This window comes from Passer montanus, unplaced genomic scaffold, assembly GCF_014805655.1.
Source record: "Passer montanus isolate IOZ18808 unplaced genomic scaffold, ASM1480565v1 scaffold48, whole genome shotgun sequence".
Lineage (NCBI taxonomy): Eukaryota > Metazoa > Chordata > Aves > Passeriformes > Passeridae > Passer > Passer montanus.
The window spans coordinates 3,940,833-3,954,615 of NW_024369707.1; the positions used below are offsets into that span (position 1 = coordinate 3,940,833).

The 13,783-nt window shown below is 39.5% G+C and overlaps 1 protein-coding gene across 3 annotated transcripts in view; it reads right to left on the reverse strand.

Annotated features, from left to right (window-relative positions):
• Window positions 1-2,167: 2,167 nt before the first annotated feature.
• Window positions 2,168-13,783, reverse strand: part of COL4A3 (collagen type IV alpha 3 chain) — a 58,346-nt gene continuing 46,730 nt past the window's right edge. For 2 of the 3 annotated variants that reach the window (XM_039722417.1, XM_039722416.1), the window contains 11 exons: window positions 13,073-13,258; window positions 12,319-12,449; window positions 11,796-11,868; window positions 10,449-10,520; window positions 10,208-10,327; window positions 9,326-9,424; window positions 8,522-8,734; window positions 7,721-7,898; window positions 6,552-6,666; window positions 5,030-5,202; window positions 2,168-4,783 (listed from right to left, as the gene is read on the reverse strand). In XM_039722417.1, coding sequence (XP_039578351.1) covers window positions 4,699-4,783; window positions 5,030-5,202; window positions 6,552-6,666; window positions 7,721-7,898; window positions 8,522-8,734; window positions 9,326-9,424; window positions 10,208-10,327; window positions 10,449-10,520; window positions 11,796-11,868; window positions 12,319-12,449; window positions 13,073-13,258 — 1,445 coding nt within the window. In that variant the 3' untranslated portion in view covers window positions 2,168-4,698. The remainder of the gene's footprint in view (window positions 4,784-5,029; window positions 5,203-6,551; window positions 6,667-7,720; window positions 7,899-8,521; window positions 8,735-9,325; window positions 9,425-10,207; window positions 10,328-10,448; window positions 10,521-11,795; window positions 11,869-12,318; window positions 12,450-13,072; window positions 13,259-13,783) is intronic. The other variant, XM_039722415.1, reaches the window with a different exon arrangement.

Genomic DNA, 13,783 nt, shown 5'->3' on the forward strand with positions numbered 1-13,783 from the left:
GCCGGAGAGCCGCGCTCTGTGCCGCACACGGAACGCTGCCCTGAGCCCCGTGCGCGGCCGGCGTGGCCGGGTGTGCTGAGCTGCGGCACGGGCAGGAGCCGGGCAGTGCCGGGCCCTGAGCGCTGCCCCGGGGCAGCCCCGCTCGCTCGGCCCCGCTCGGCCCGCAGCCATCGCCGCCCCGCTAGCGGCACAGGACGTTCGTCCCCACACGCGGGTGACAGCCGCGCCTTCCCCGCTGACCCCCAGCGCGCACCGCCCAGCTGGGATGGAGCCTTGCAAGGGCAGCACAGCTGACCCTTCCCGAAACTGGTTATCAGCGAACCCAGGGGCTGCTGCATCGCCTAGCTCAGTTCTCCAGCTCCGCACAGGAAAACACAATGAAAGATGCTGTTGTGTCTAGGAGGTACTTTTTAAAAAGAAGAAAGCAGGCTCAGAGCTTTCTCTATCTTTGGATTTATGAGTACAATGTTTTGGATGTCAGAAAGTGTAGCAGTTCTACCACAGAAGCATGTATTGATCAAAGGCTTGCAACTTGCTAATTCAGCTCTTCACAAATATCAACAGCGCTGTTTTACATAGGCCAGTGGTCAGAAATATGATCCCCTACTAAACAGAAGCTGTCTAACATTGAGAAAGATACAGTAGTTGCCTTAAGATCTTACATTTGGTCTTCTATTTGGCCACCTTGAAATAAAACTACCCCAAGCACATCTTACCAGGCAATCCTCATCATTCACTCATATATGGAGTTCTCAATTTTAACTCTTCTTTAACATTTTATAAATTACCAAAAGGATTTAGTATTTAAAATAAAATCAAACAAGAAAACCACAAAGCAATTATTGTCTAAAAACTTGTTCTTCAAGCACACTCCTCTCCTGTGATTCCCCATATGTAATTTTATGTTGAGATCAGTTTTGTGTCTGGTTTTGTTCCATTGAATATATGACTGTTGTTAATAAATTGTTGTTAATAAATTCAGTGGCCACAGACAAGTCACTGGAGTAGTTTTGACTCCCAGGAAATCTTCCAGGGAAGCTTCAGTAGGGATTTTAGCATAGTATCACATTATGAATTACCATTAGAGGGGCACAACTGCCCTTGGCCCCTGTCTTCTGTCCCAGCTCAAAAAGAATTGTCTCTCAGGAGGTTCTTTCCTTTTTTGCATTGTGTACAGGTCCTTGCACAAGTAACTTTCTTCGACAGTTTGAATATTTTGCTGCAAATATCGTTGATTTTCAGATCAGTGATTTAAAAGGCCATCTTTAAGCATGTTGCATACAACAAAGTTCTGCTGGTTTGTCTTTTTTATTTTCGTGCTGAACTCTTGGTAATTTTAGGTTGTGCCATTTTCTTTAAGCACACTCTGTACCAAGCATCATACAGCCACTCACTCCCCACCTCACCTTGGCATGGGAGGAGAATCAAGAAAATAAAATAGAACTCATGTTGAGGTAAAAGTGGTTTTATAATCGAAATAAAGTAGTAATGATACTACTACTATTTAATGTAATAAAAAGGAGGAGCTAAAACCCAAGTAAGACAAGTGATGACAATGCAGTTGCTCACCCCTGCTGCCCAATGCCATGCTGGTCCCTGACCCACCATCAGCCTCCCTTTTGTAGGTAATTTGCCCAGTCCATAGACTGGTATGACATTCTATGGTGTGGAATTGCCAGTTCAGGGCCTCTGTCCCAGCTGTGCTTCCTCCCACATTTCTGTGCCTCTCCTCACGGGCACACCATGGGACACTGAAAAGTCCTTGACTGAAACACTACTGAGCAACAACCATCAGTGTGTTGGCAATAGAAGTTATCAGTTAGCAATGTAAACTCTCATACTGCATCCAGAACAGCCCTGAACCAGCTGATAAGAAGGAAAACCCCAGCTTATTACAGCATCCTCTGTAGGAATATATATGGGAAGGAAGCTGGTATGCACAGACCCAGCTTGGGTATTTACACTCAAGTCCTAAACTTGCAGTGTGGTCCAGGTCAGAGGGAGCAAGGTCTTTCTGAGGACAAACCCACCCCCTATGTTTTAATCCCAAAACCCTTTTTTTTTTTGTATGCCCAGGTAGTGGACAAGAGCATTAGTACTGGAAAGGGAAACAAAAAAAGCCAACATGGAAATGGGTATTTTATTTAGTCAAAATATCTTTATTTGGCTGTATTTAGCAGAATACAGCCACCATTATTTGCTCATTGTTCCCAATTTCTCATGCATCCATTCTTTCAGTACAATATATTAACAGCTTGCACCTCATCAGCACTTTCCAGTTAAGGCTCCCAAAGCATTCACAGACAGCAGTTAACTAATCCTCACAACAACCATTAGCAGTAGGGAAGTAAAATAATTTGCAGCTGCAGTGAGAAGTTAACATCAACTTTTCCCAAGTTTTTCTTTGATTTCCAGTGTCTAGCTTGTATTATGCCAGGCGTGACAAACATGTGTCCCTGCAGTTGTATTTCATGCTTTTGAAAGAAAGACTCACTTTGAGCACTCAGAATCTAGAGCTATTTATCAACATCTTTCTTTAGTAACTTTTGAAGGCCACAAAAAAAGTGAGCAGCAGAATCCAAAACTAGGAACAAGGCATAACTTCCAGTTATATGCTATACTATGAGACATAATTCTCTGTAACTTACCTTTGGACTTCAAAGCCACAATCCATTCCCTTCTCCTTACACATTTTTCTCTACTGGACACACTTCCAGCAGACTTCAGCCTCAGGTACTCACATTTGCATTTTACTAGCTAGTTTTATGTGGAAGTCTCCACAGTCATCAATTCTATGTTTGGATGACTGCAACGAGCATTAATGAAAGAAAGAAACCACCAGCACCCCAACAACCTACCAAGCAACAGGTGTGGACTTTGAGTATTTAAAGCAAACTTCAGAGTTTATGGAACAGTCTAGTATGGGATTGTTTTAGGGAGGATAACCTCAGCCCCAGGCTTGATTCAAATCAAAGACTAACTATTAACTGGACATTAATACCTCTTATCAGTAGTGCATCTGCAAAGAGATTCTTCATTAAACCCTGTAAATTCACAGTTATACCTTGCAAACAGAATTACTATGACTGTTCAAGCAAACCATTTTAAAATATCCATTCAGTTCATATAAATGGTATCTTCATGTTAACTCCATCATAAGAAATTGGCATGGAACACAGACAAAACCTTTCCTTAGTTAGGTTAACACTGAAAATTCAAAGTCTGACAAACACGATGCAAGTAGTTTAACAGAAACAAGATAAAATTTCACTGGCTTAAAAAAAACATCTAAATGAGAAATCCTGATTATTTCACTGAATTGCTAGACCCTACATTTAAAATGGTGCATTTACAGAACTATGCAGATGAATTAGGCTTCTTCACTAAATACTGAAATTCTGATAAGTTGTGCAAGTATTAAAAAATATTAACATTTTAAATGTTAACATTACAATTTTAAATAGCCTTGCAAGTGCAATGTTATAAATATTTTTTAAAAAAACCTCAGAGCTACAAATTTATATAATTTATATGAGCAAATGAAAGTGCTTTTCAAGTATTTATGTTCATTTACAGTTGGATTCTCTTGTATATAAGTCAGTGCTTAGATGGTACAATTTAAATATCAGTCTTTTTAAAAATTCTGGATGCATACATTTATCTGGATGGACTAAATGGTTTCATTTGCAGATGTATGCTAAATATTTAAATACATCATACAATTTGTGATAAATATTTAAATATGAAATGCTGTAAAATGGAAGTATTATAGATTTTGTTAGGAATCACATCCTGATGGATGTGTGATAACCTGATAATGCCATGGGAGCCCTTGAGCCATACAGTAATTGTTAATTCTAACAAAATCCCAAATTACCTGATAAATAGTTTTTCTTCAGGAGAGACAAAAGCATGTGATCATTATAGAGTCCAAATACTGCCAACACGAAGAACTCAAAGACTGCATGATCAATGTCGAAAGCCATGGAATCTAAAGAAAACTTCCCAACACTTCCTTCAGTCAGCCTTAGCCACAGTCACCCTGGAGCACACAGGCAGTGCCTGCCCAGTGCCTGCTGTTGCTCCCTCTCTGGCCAGTCAAGCACCATTTTCATCACAGTGATACAAAAACCTTTGTATTCCTGTTTGCCAGCCAGAGGAAGGGTGAGGTGCGTGGGGAGATATTTGTTTATTAGACAAGAAAACCAAACCAAAACAACTCTTAATGAATCATTATATAGTTAAAAGTGCACTGAAATATTTCCTATTGAACCCTATCTCTCCTAAATGCCAGACTGTCATCTTAAATGATATCCACTTGGAACACTGACCATAGGTAAGCTGATACAGGAGTGTTTAGGTTGTCTTGCTGTTTGAAAAGCACATGACACAAGGCAGCATTGACATCTTTCATTAAAGATCTGGTGATGCTGTGGTTTTATGGTGAAGATGCAGCTCAGAAATGACAAGGTTCAGCAGATGCCGCTGCAGATGCAATTATAAGCTTCCTCCAACAAAGTGCTTTGTCATTTGCCAAAGACAAAAGTCAAACTGTTGCCCTACCTCATCACAGTGCTGCACTGACAATTAAAAAAATTATTTCCAGATGCAGCAGGACTTCAATAAATTATAGCTCTTCAGAGTTAGGCAATTCTTTGTAATAAATCAGTTTCATGTTCTGTGAGGAGTGGCCACCATTTAGATTGGTCTCTTCATGCAGACCTGACAACGACTGATGATATTCTCTAGTTGTCCTGCTTTCAAAGTCTGTGGCACTGGTCTCCTAGAAGAAAAAACATAAACATTCAGTTTTTTTCTTTAAAAAACAGGGAGAGACAACAAGACTTGGATATAGAATTACTGACAACAACCTTGAAATTCTTGGCTCAAACATCTGTGTGCTACAAAATGACTCTGCACCTAACAAACAGGGGTGCCTAACCTGAAGGGAATTACAAAGGAAGCCCCACAGATTTTGCAGGCATTTATTGTCTCCTTGGCCACTGGGATGCAGGGAATTACAGTTTACCTGAACATTCTCCTTGGATTTAATGATGCCAACCAGAAACTGTAGGAATTTGTGTAGTAGTTGCATGTCCCCCTGCCATGGCACTCTATGAATGGGACGGCCCGAAATTCTTCCAGACAAGACCCAGGAGATGCCAATGCTTGGCCAGAAGCCTCTGAGCCGGCACTTGTGTACTGTAACCACCAAAACATTCTGATGAGAACTTGGCCATCAGCTTTTAGTCAACTGCAAGCAAAAAACCCCTCTCTTTCTAAAACCTACCATATGTTCTGTGGTATATCTTGGACAAAATAAAATAAACGCAGATTCATCTGATAAAACTTACAATGAAGCACAGAAGCCTTCTGAAAATTCAAGCAGTTATGGCATTTCTTAAGTCCCTGCAAAGGCCTTTTTCAGGTCGATAAAATGCATAAAACTAACCAGTACAAAGCCTAGAAAACTGACCAGTACAAAGCCTAGAAAACTAACCAGTACAAAGCCTAGAAAGCTGGCTTCTGTCCAGTTGAGTAAAACAGTAACTACATTATAAATGAACCAAACTGGTGGGGGTGTGTTTTCATATTTTTTGTTGCACTGCTCACCTCTCCAAACACAAAAAGCAGAAAAGGTATTTTCCTTCTCTGATGTCGGTAAATGCTTGTAAAGTAGCTCTATAATAATTTACAACATTTTAAAATTAGTTAGAAAATACTATGTAACTTTGCTGATGTTGGAAACAAGTAAATTGTTTGAACCAAAGGCTAAAAAATTCTCTCATTCTTTTCCAAGTTTATTATTACTACTACTTGGGACCAAATCACAGGAGAAACAAAAACTTCACCCTGGACCTAAAAGGACTTTACATTATGCAAAAAAGAGGGGTTTAAAATTCTATTACCTTAATTTTTCAATCCCTATGACATCCCACAAACATGAATAACAAAGATGAAATGCTGCATCCCCTATTATAAATACACTGTTAGTCCCATAAGCAATTCTCAATTTGCACTTCCATTATGAACTTTCTTCACTCATATCTAATTATGATATCAAAGTTGCTGAGGCAGTCTTCTGTAGACAGTGTTCTGCATTTATTTTGATTTTAGTTTTCTGTGCAGTTCAGCCCCAAATCTGATTTTTAAAAGAACTTCCTGGCATAGAAGTTGGTCACTTATTTTTACGATTTTGTGTTCGGGACCAGTTGAACCACTCCACTCCCCAAACCTCTTTCCTAGATTTTAGCATAACTTGTGAAAGTGAATGCATGCAGTTATTTTTGTCAGACTAAAGTCCTTTAGTACTTCTCTCATATTTTCCACTTTTCTTCCTGCCACCTATTTTTGTGAACAGATCAGAATAATTGTTTCTATACTTTTGGAATTGAATAAGAATCAATGTAATTATTTTCTACTTCTTGGCAGAGGCAAGGAAAAAAAAGAATTTAACATTTATTAACAAACAAATGAGCTATGAACAGTTGAAAACACCAATGAAAATGAGAGGACATAAAATGAATAATTCAAGTTATTCAGTTCCTTACCATAACAAAAGAAAAACCCTTCCAGAGAGACATCCAGCCATCTGGACATGCAGGAACTACAGTTGTTTGGCTGTGAACTGCTATTACCATTGCAGCTCCTTCACAGACAACACACCTGTGAAGGAAAGCACATACATTCAGTGCAGACATGAGGGAAAACATGAAAGCAGAACAAATTTGTGCCTTCTAGGATGGTCGCTACCTCATGGCAAAGCATAGTTTGCTATAAATGCTACTACTCACACAGGTTTGTGTGTTTAATGAGGGGTAAGTAAATTGAAGGCAATCTATACACCTTACCTTGCAGTTGCTTTGCAATCTCTACTAGAAACACCAGACTAAAACTGTTCTAAGATGAGAAGCAATTCCAGAACACTTGAGCTTCTTAATTTTGCCTTTAACAAAGTAATGAGCAGTATGTTACCTTTCTCACATGCTCACTATTTTATGTTGTTCTGGTTTAGTTCAAAGTTCTGTATTTCTGTACCTTTATTTGCTAAGGTTTGAAAAAGTAATCTTTATTTCCTAAATGAGGAAACTGAAGTCGAGCTACTGGACTGCAACAACAGGGTAGGGCAGGACAGAAGATAACAGTGCAAGACCTGTCTTCCCAACTTGGATTTTGCTGCTCTAGGTCTTTCATGTTTTTAGAACTTTTTTCTTACATTGTTCTCCATCCTTCTCAGCTATTCCAAGCATCTAGAAAGGGCCACACTTGCAGAACAGTGTTTCATAGCTGAGAACCTTCAGGTCAGTTGACAATGTTCTTCACCAACTACAGTAAATGCATCATCCAGAATTGAAAGCAGAACTTGATTTGTGCTATAATTCTAAATAACAAAGCTGTCTTTAATTTTAGTCTGTCTCTAATATCCATAATGATATGGTCTTAAGAAAACAATCCCTGCAATCACTAGGACCAGTGTGCCATTTTCTTATGCTGGCTCCGCAGCAATAGGCCCTGTGGTGGGACCCTAGCTTTATTCCAACTTTTTTTGAGAGTATCACTGAATATTTGACATACATAGGTGAGCAATCAAAAAACAGGCTGATGAAGTCAGTGCTTGTACTGGCTGAGACAGGCAGGTGGTTTTTTGCCACTTAAAACAATTGATGATGCCTCCAGGGCCTGTTCCAGGCCAGAAGAGCTAAAATTCTTAACTTCTTACCTGCTTATCTGGGGCTCTAGTGCCCTGCCAGAAATGGGTGCCATGTCTGGTGGCATCACCACTGCAGTGGACAGCCAGTAGGAGTAGTCATTGCGGGAAGCAAAGCTACAAACATCATTGGTGCTGCAGAACAAGAATGGCATGGTGCTGAACCTCTGCAAGCAGCTACCAGCTGTTCCTGGAAGACAAAAGAGGAGAGGTTTGTGGCAGTAGGAGATTAAATTTAGTGCAGTGACCAGAAGAGACACACGATGGCACCCAATCTACTATAGGAAGAATTAAAACAGTTGTTAACTATAAGATGAGTCTGTTCAGTAAAATTATCTAAAAGCAAAATGCTTCTGGCTTATACAAAAATATCTATATCACAAACAAGGGCTAAGAACAAAATATGTTAAAATAAAACAGTCTTCTTGAATACAATCAGCCCTTGACACAGTAGCAGGGATTCAGCTGCTTAAACAACTTTCTGGTGACATCATTCACACCCTAAAGTATCCCACTTAGGCTTCAGAACCCACAATATTCTCCTTTACATCCTGTGGTGTTACTGTCAGCCCTATGCAAATGTTGTGAAGGTTTACCTCAAAAGACTCTAGGGATATCAACAAGGGAATATAGGAGTGCAAGAAAGAAAGGTGTCTTTTAAACCATGATTCCTGAATTGACTCCAGGCTGCTCTGGAGACAGATGGTTGAAACCAATGTTTATCTCAGACACTTACTGTAAATTTGCTTTCAGGACAACTTAGCATTTCTGGATTCTAAGAAAACAATCTGAATTTTTTTACCAATACAGTACCAAGATCTTGTCCATGTGCTCGTTCATTTCCTTGTACAAAGAGCAGTGAATAGCCAACATAGATCTGGGATGTCCCATGTGGGCACGAAGGAATCTTTGTTGTCTGACTATGACGGGTAAAGATAAATCCTTTTCTTGTTGGACCAGCAATGGTAGTACCTGGTGATCCAGGTAACCCCTGCAGACCTGGAAAGCCAATCAATCCAGGTTCTCCTGTGGATGAGAAATAAATATGATTGCAAGTATTATAATTTTGTTTGAATTTTCATTTATTTCAAATTAGTGAAGCTGCTTGAAAATTAACAAAAAATACCAATAACAAGATACAATTTAAAAACTGGCAGTATTTTTTCCAGATGTAGGAATTCCTTCAGATTTAGCTCAGGCGGCTTTACACTGCATAGCTTCATAGCATAGTGAGGTATTTTAAAGAACCATGGCCATTTTTACCAAGAAAAGCTTAAAGTAAAAGCATATTGTGATGCCTAAATAAAAATATTCTGTTCTATATTGACATAATAAAAAGGCACCCTAGTACCTACAGATTTCAAGTCACTAAATAGAAGTGATTAATAACAGAAGAGCACAGTAAAGGCATATTTCAGTAAATTATTATTTTAGTTGTGAACATGCATCTGTTAAAAGCTAAGAATGTGCTTACATATGTCCCTAAAGTTACTCTAAGTGTTCTGTAAATTACAGAATCTCAATACATGTAAGAGGAAGGATTTACAGAAATCAGCAGTACAATTTATCAGTAAATTCAGTTAGTACCAGTCAAACAGAGATTCTGCTTTCCTGTACCTCTTTGTCCTGGAAATCCCCTGTCTCCTTTTGGACCAGGCAATCCTGGATGTCCTGGATGACCAAAACGTCCTGGTAGACCTTTTACTCCTTTGGGTCCTAAATTACAATCAAGCAAAAATACCCCAGAGGTATATGGCAGAAGTTATTCTAGATTTTAATAACTGGTGAAGAATAAAGTTAAAATCCCCACATAAATCTAGCTGTGGTAGAATAAAACATGAACTTACTAAGTTTTCACACTATCTATAGCGCAAGTGTCATCATCTTTCCTATCAGGAAGATTACAAGGCAATATTGAAAGTACTGCAGAAAATGAATGTACTTCAGCAGAGGCCTGTCCCCTTGAAGAGCTCCTGCCTGGGGTGCAAAGCTGTGGTGTTGGGAAGGGTGGCCAGATACCCACTGCATATCCACATCACCCTCCCTTCTCCTTCCTTCCCCATTGCTCACAGCTGTGCCAGGCTTCACTTGTGGTGCCAATGAGAAGAAGCCAGGTGTCCTTTCTTCCCACCCCAGACTAGGACAGACACACTGGAGCACATCTAGAGTACTTCTAGTACAGGTGGTAATTCCCTCCTCCCCACAAATGACAAATATCCCAAGCATGGTTCTGGTTGTATGAAAATGAGGAAGGTTTTAATCTACTGTATTCCTTAGGCTTGCATTGAGGGATGTACTCACTCACTGCAAGGGTGGAGGGCAGATGGAATGGGACAGGTTATAAATATTAGCATGTTAACAAGGTACAAAGAGCTATTTTTAAATATGGTAAAGATTTTAAAGACATGTCAAATTTCTGTGCAGAAATTTTTCCACCAAACCAAAATGTTCTCCTAAGCAGCACACATAGACATGCATAGAGATAAAAATGTAAGTCACCTTGTAGTCCAGGAATCCCTTGAATTCCTTGATCACCTGGGGTTCCTGGGATTCCTGGTAGTCCTGCAGGACCTTTGCTTCCTGGGATGGAGAATATTTTTCCAGAGAATCCAGGTGGGCCTAGCAGCAAAAATATAATGAAGATCTATTGCTTTACATTAAAAGAAAGCAAATAAGCTGCAAAACAAACCAAATAAATCAACCTAAGTCAGCTGGTACTGGAAGGAGAAGGGTTGGTTACCTTGCTGGCCCTTTGGTCCCCTTGGCCCTTCTGCACCTTGTGGTCCTGGGGGTCCTTGATTACCCTTTTCTCCTAAAAGAGGAGATTGAAGATATATCTGTCTGGTTTAAAATGTCAAAACAACTATCAAAGTTCCAGAGGCTTGTTGAAGAGTCCTGCATAAGCCATGCAAAGTTCCCAAAGACTGGTTTGAAATGTGAAAGTGAGTTTCTTCACCTCTGCTGCAACTGTATAATTTATAGATCAAGTGCATTTAATTTGTAAGATGATACTGTCATGCCTATCTATATGAAGGTTGGTCCATAAACCTAGTTTAAATTCTCAACTGCAGACTATATCCTATCTTACATGTTTTTGTCACTGGATTTGCAGCCTTCAGGTGGAGTTCAGCTCCCATTAACCCTACTGTCAGTTATGCTGAAGGCTTTAAGAAAGTTGTAGAGTTTTTATTGAGAAATTTGATAAGTGATTCTTTTCACTGAGCACAAGATGAGGTCACATTCAGACCATGCTCCACAGTTCTGCTTGAAACAAAAGAATTAATTAAAATATTTTTAATACCACATCAGGAGACTTAACATATGTGAAATTAGAGTTTTTTTGTTAAATAAAGTAAGATTACTGTCTCTGTGGTTACTTAGCCAATTAGAACAAATTAAAAATGCACAATAGTTAGCATGGATCACTAACAGGTAGGTTAAACAGGTAATGATAATTGTGTGGGACTGTAAATCATGCAATTGAAAATGAGAATACTGGAGTAATGCAGGCCTACATCATATTTAAATCACTAGAAATTGTCTGAATTAAAAGGATTATTAGCTAGCTACTGGTTCAACTTACCCTCAGGAATGTGAAATTAATGAAGCCAATACATTTAACAGTTTATCTGCTGATAAACCGTAAATGAGATTTTAATTCAAACAATTCTTACAGCAAACAAAGGACCCAGTGCTGTAATTGTGATTAAATTGCTCCCGAGTTCTGTAGCTAAGAAGTTGTCAAAAAGTGACATTTTCTAGCAGTGGTGGGATATTTCCAATTGGCAGACTCAGTGCCAAAGTCCTTACAGCTCATCACTCACTAAGGACAAACTTGTTTTGAATTTGCCTGAAATGGAGATTGTTGATGTGTCAGTCCTCTTCACCTGAACTCAAGTTAGGACCACTTAGTACCTCAGTGAAAACTCTCTCAGTGGATGCTTTCATTTAGACCTGACTTACACCCTGATTTTCATGGCAAAACCTTGTTTCTCTAGAACCCCTCATACACAAATACTATTATAACTCAACATGTAAAAAAATTATATTTGGCACACAGGCATGTACATAATAAATATATGAATACCTTTTACACCTGGGAATCCAAGAAATCCAGGGTGCCCTCTAGCACCAGGATAGCCTGATCGGCCTTCTATTCCCTGCAAAACAGAGAACATCAGTAAGAAACAGGAGCAGCATCTTCACACAATGAAATACATTTTATTTTTCTTCAGAATATTCAAAGCATTATGTTCACAGAATATTCTGTAACTAGAACTATCTGCTCCACTTTTAAGCATGTCAGAAATTGTTGTATTATTGTTCAGATTGTCCTGTAATACAGAACAGCCAAGGAAATTACATACCAGGAATTAAAAGAAACCAATTCTCATTGATCCATTTAAGTCCATAAAACTTGTGCCTCATATCCATTTTATTATTTCCTCTACTACAAGGTGTTTTTGTGAAAATGGGTGGGAGGGGATGCTTGTTTGGGTTTGTTGTTTGTTTTGAAATTTTGGAGGGGTTTTTAATGGGTATTATTATCTTTTCATGGTAAGAGCAGTCTATCAGTGCAGTAAGAAAGAAGCAGTATTCCTTTCACTGACCTTGGGACCAGGAGGGCCAATGTCACCAGCTGGGCCCCTTGGCCCTGGAATTCCATCCGCCCCTCGGACACCTTTGCTTCCTTTCACGCTGAGAGTGGAAAGGCCAGGAAGGCCTGGAAAACCAGGAGCACCTGTACAGAAACATCAGAGTCAGGGAAGACTGCTGCCAGCAGCTTTGCACCTAGATTACACACAACAGTGCAACATTCAATGGCTCCATAACCATACTCATGTTTATCAGTTCAGTGATTTCCAAGGAAATATACACACTTTTAAAAAAAAAAATCAAAATGTTCCTAGCCTCCTAATTTAATCCAAGATCAGAACTTACAGTACTCTTTAACACGACAGGCTTTTGAATATCCTCCAGTTGTATTTAAGTCTGGAATCACAGAATCATCTACATTGGAAAAGACCTTTAAGATCATTGAGTCCAGCTGAAAACGTAACACTGCCATGTCCTCAGTAAACCATGTCCCTAAGTGCCACTCAAGCTATCTCACTTTGTTAAAGTTGGAGCAAGATACTGCAATCAGGTGGACTCAGAAGCTTAGAGTTGTTTTAATTTAAATGCCACTGCATAGATCATGTTGTTTGCAATGGTAATATTGCATTAGCTGCTAAAGGGACCTGTTTAATTATGAAACTCTCTTGGGGGATATCCCTTTCAATCTTGAATTCTGGATAGGCTGACTTCTACTTTCAATTATCAGTATATATCCTTTCAGACAAATAAGGAGTTCCAACAACACACCTGGTCTTCCATGTGCACCAGGAATACCTCTGTTCCCTTTCTGGCCAGTGATTGCCATGCCTGTGGTGCCTTGAAATCCAGGTAACCCCACTAAGCCAGGAGGTCCAATGGGTCCTCGATCTCCCTGATGACCTTTCACACCTGGAGGCCCAGGAAAGCCAGGCAGTCCCATGTCCCCTTTGATTCCTGCAAAGTGTGGATATCACATGTGGGGAAGGCTGTCGAGACAGTGAGGTGATGTGACAACTCCGAAAATGCATTTCCTATATGGCAAAGGGGAATTCAGCCCTTGTTTTTAGTACAGAGAAGTCCCCAAAGCCAGCTTGCTACACTAAAGCAAAATAGTTCTGAGAAGACAGGACTCACACCAAGGTACACACCACTTTTTTAAATTTAAAAACTTCACAAATTAAAATAAACCCACTCCACTTCAGAGATTGCTCATCCCAACAAATAAACTTGAGAGGAGGATAAACAGACCAGAGAAGGGAATATTTATTGATGGATAAGTAGAAGAAACTCTTCTGTGTTCATCAGAACTAAAAAATCCTTTAAAACTAGATCCCACCTGGAAGCATCAATATGAATGCAACAAAATAAGAGACTATTCCAAAAGGATATTGTTCTGAAGTCAATCTTAGAGTGCTTTAATTTTACTTTTTTAAGGTAAAGCAAATCACTGGATTTCTACCAGCACTAGAAATACAATGT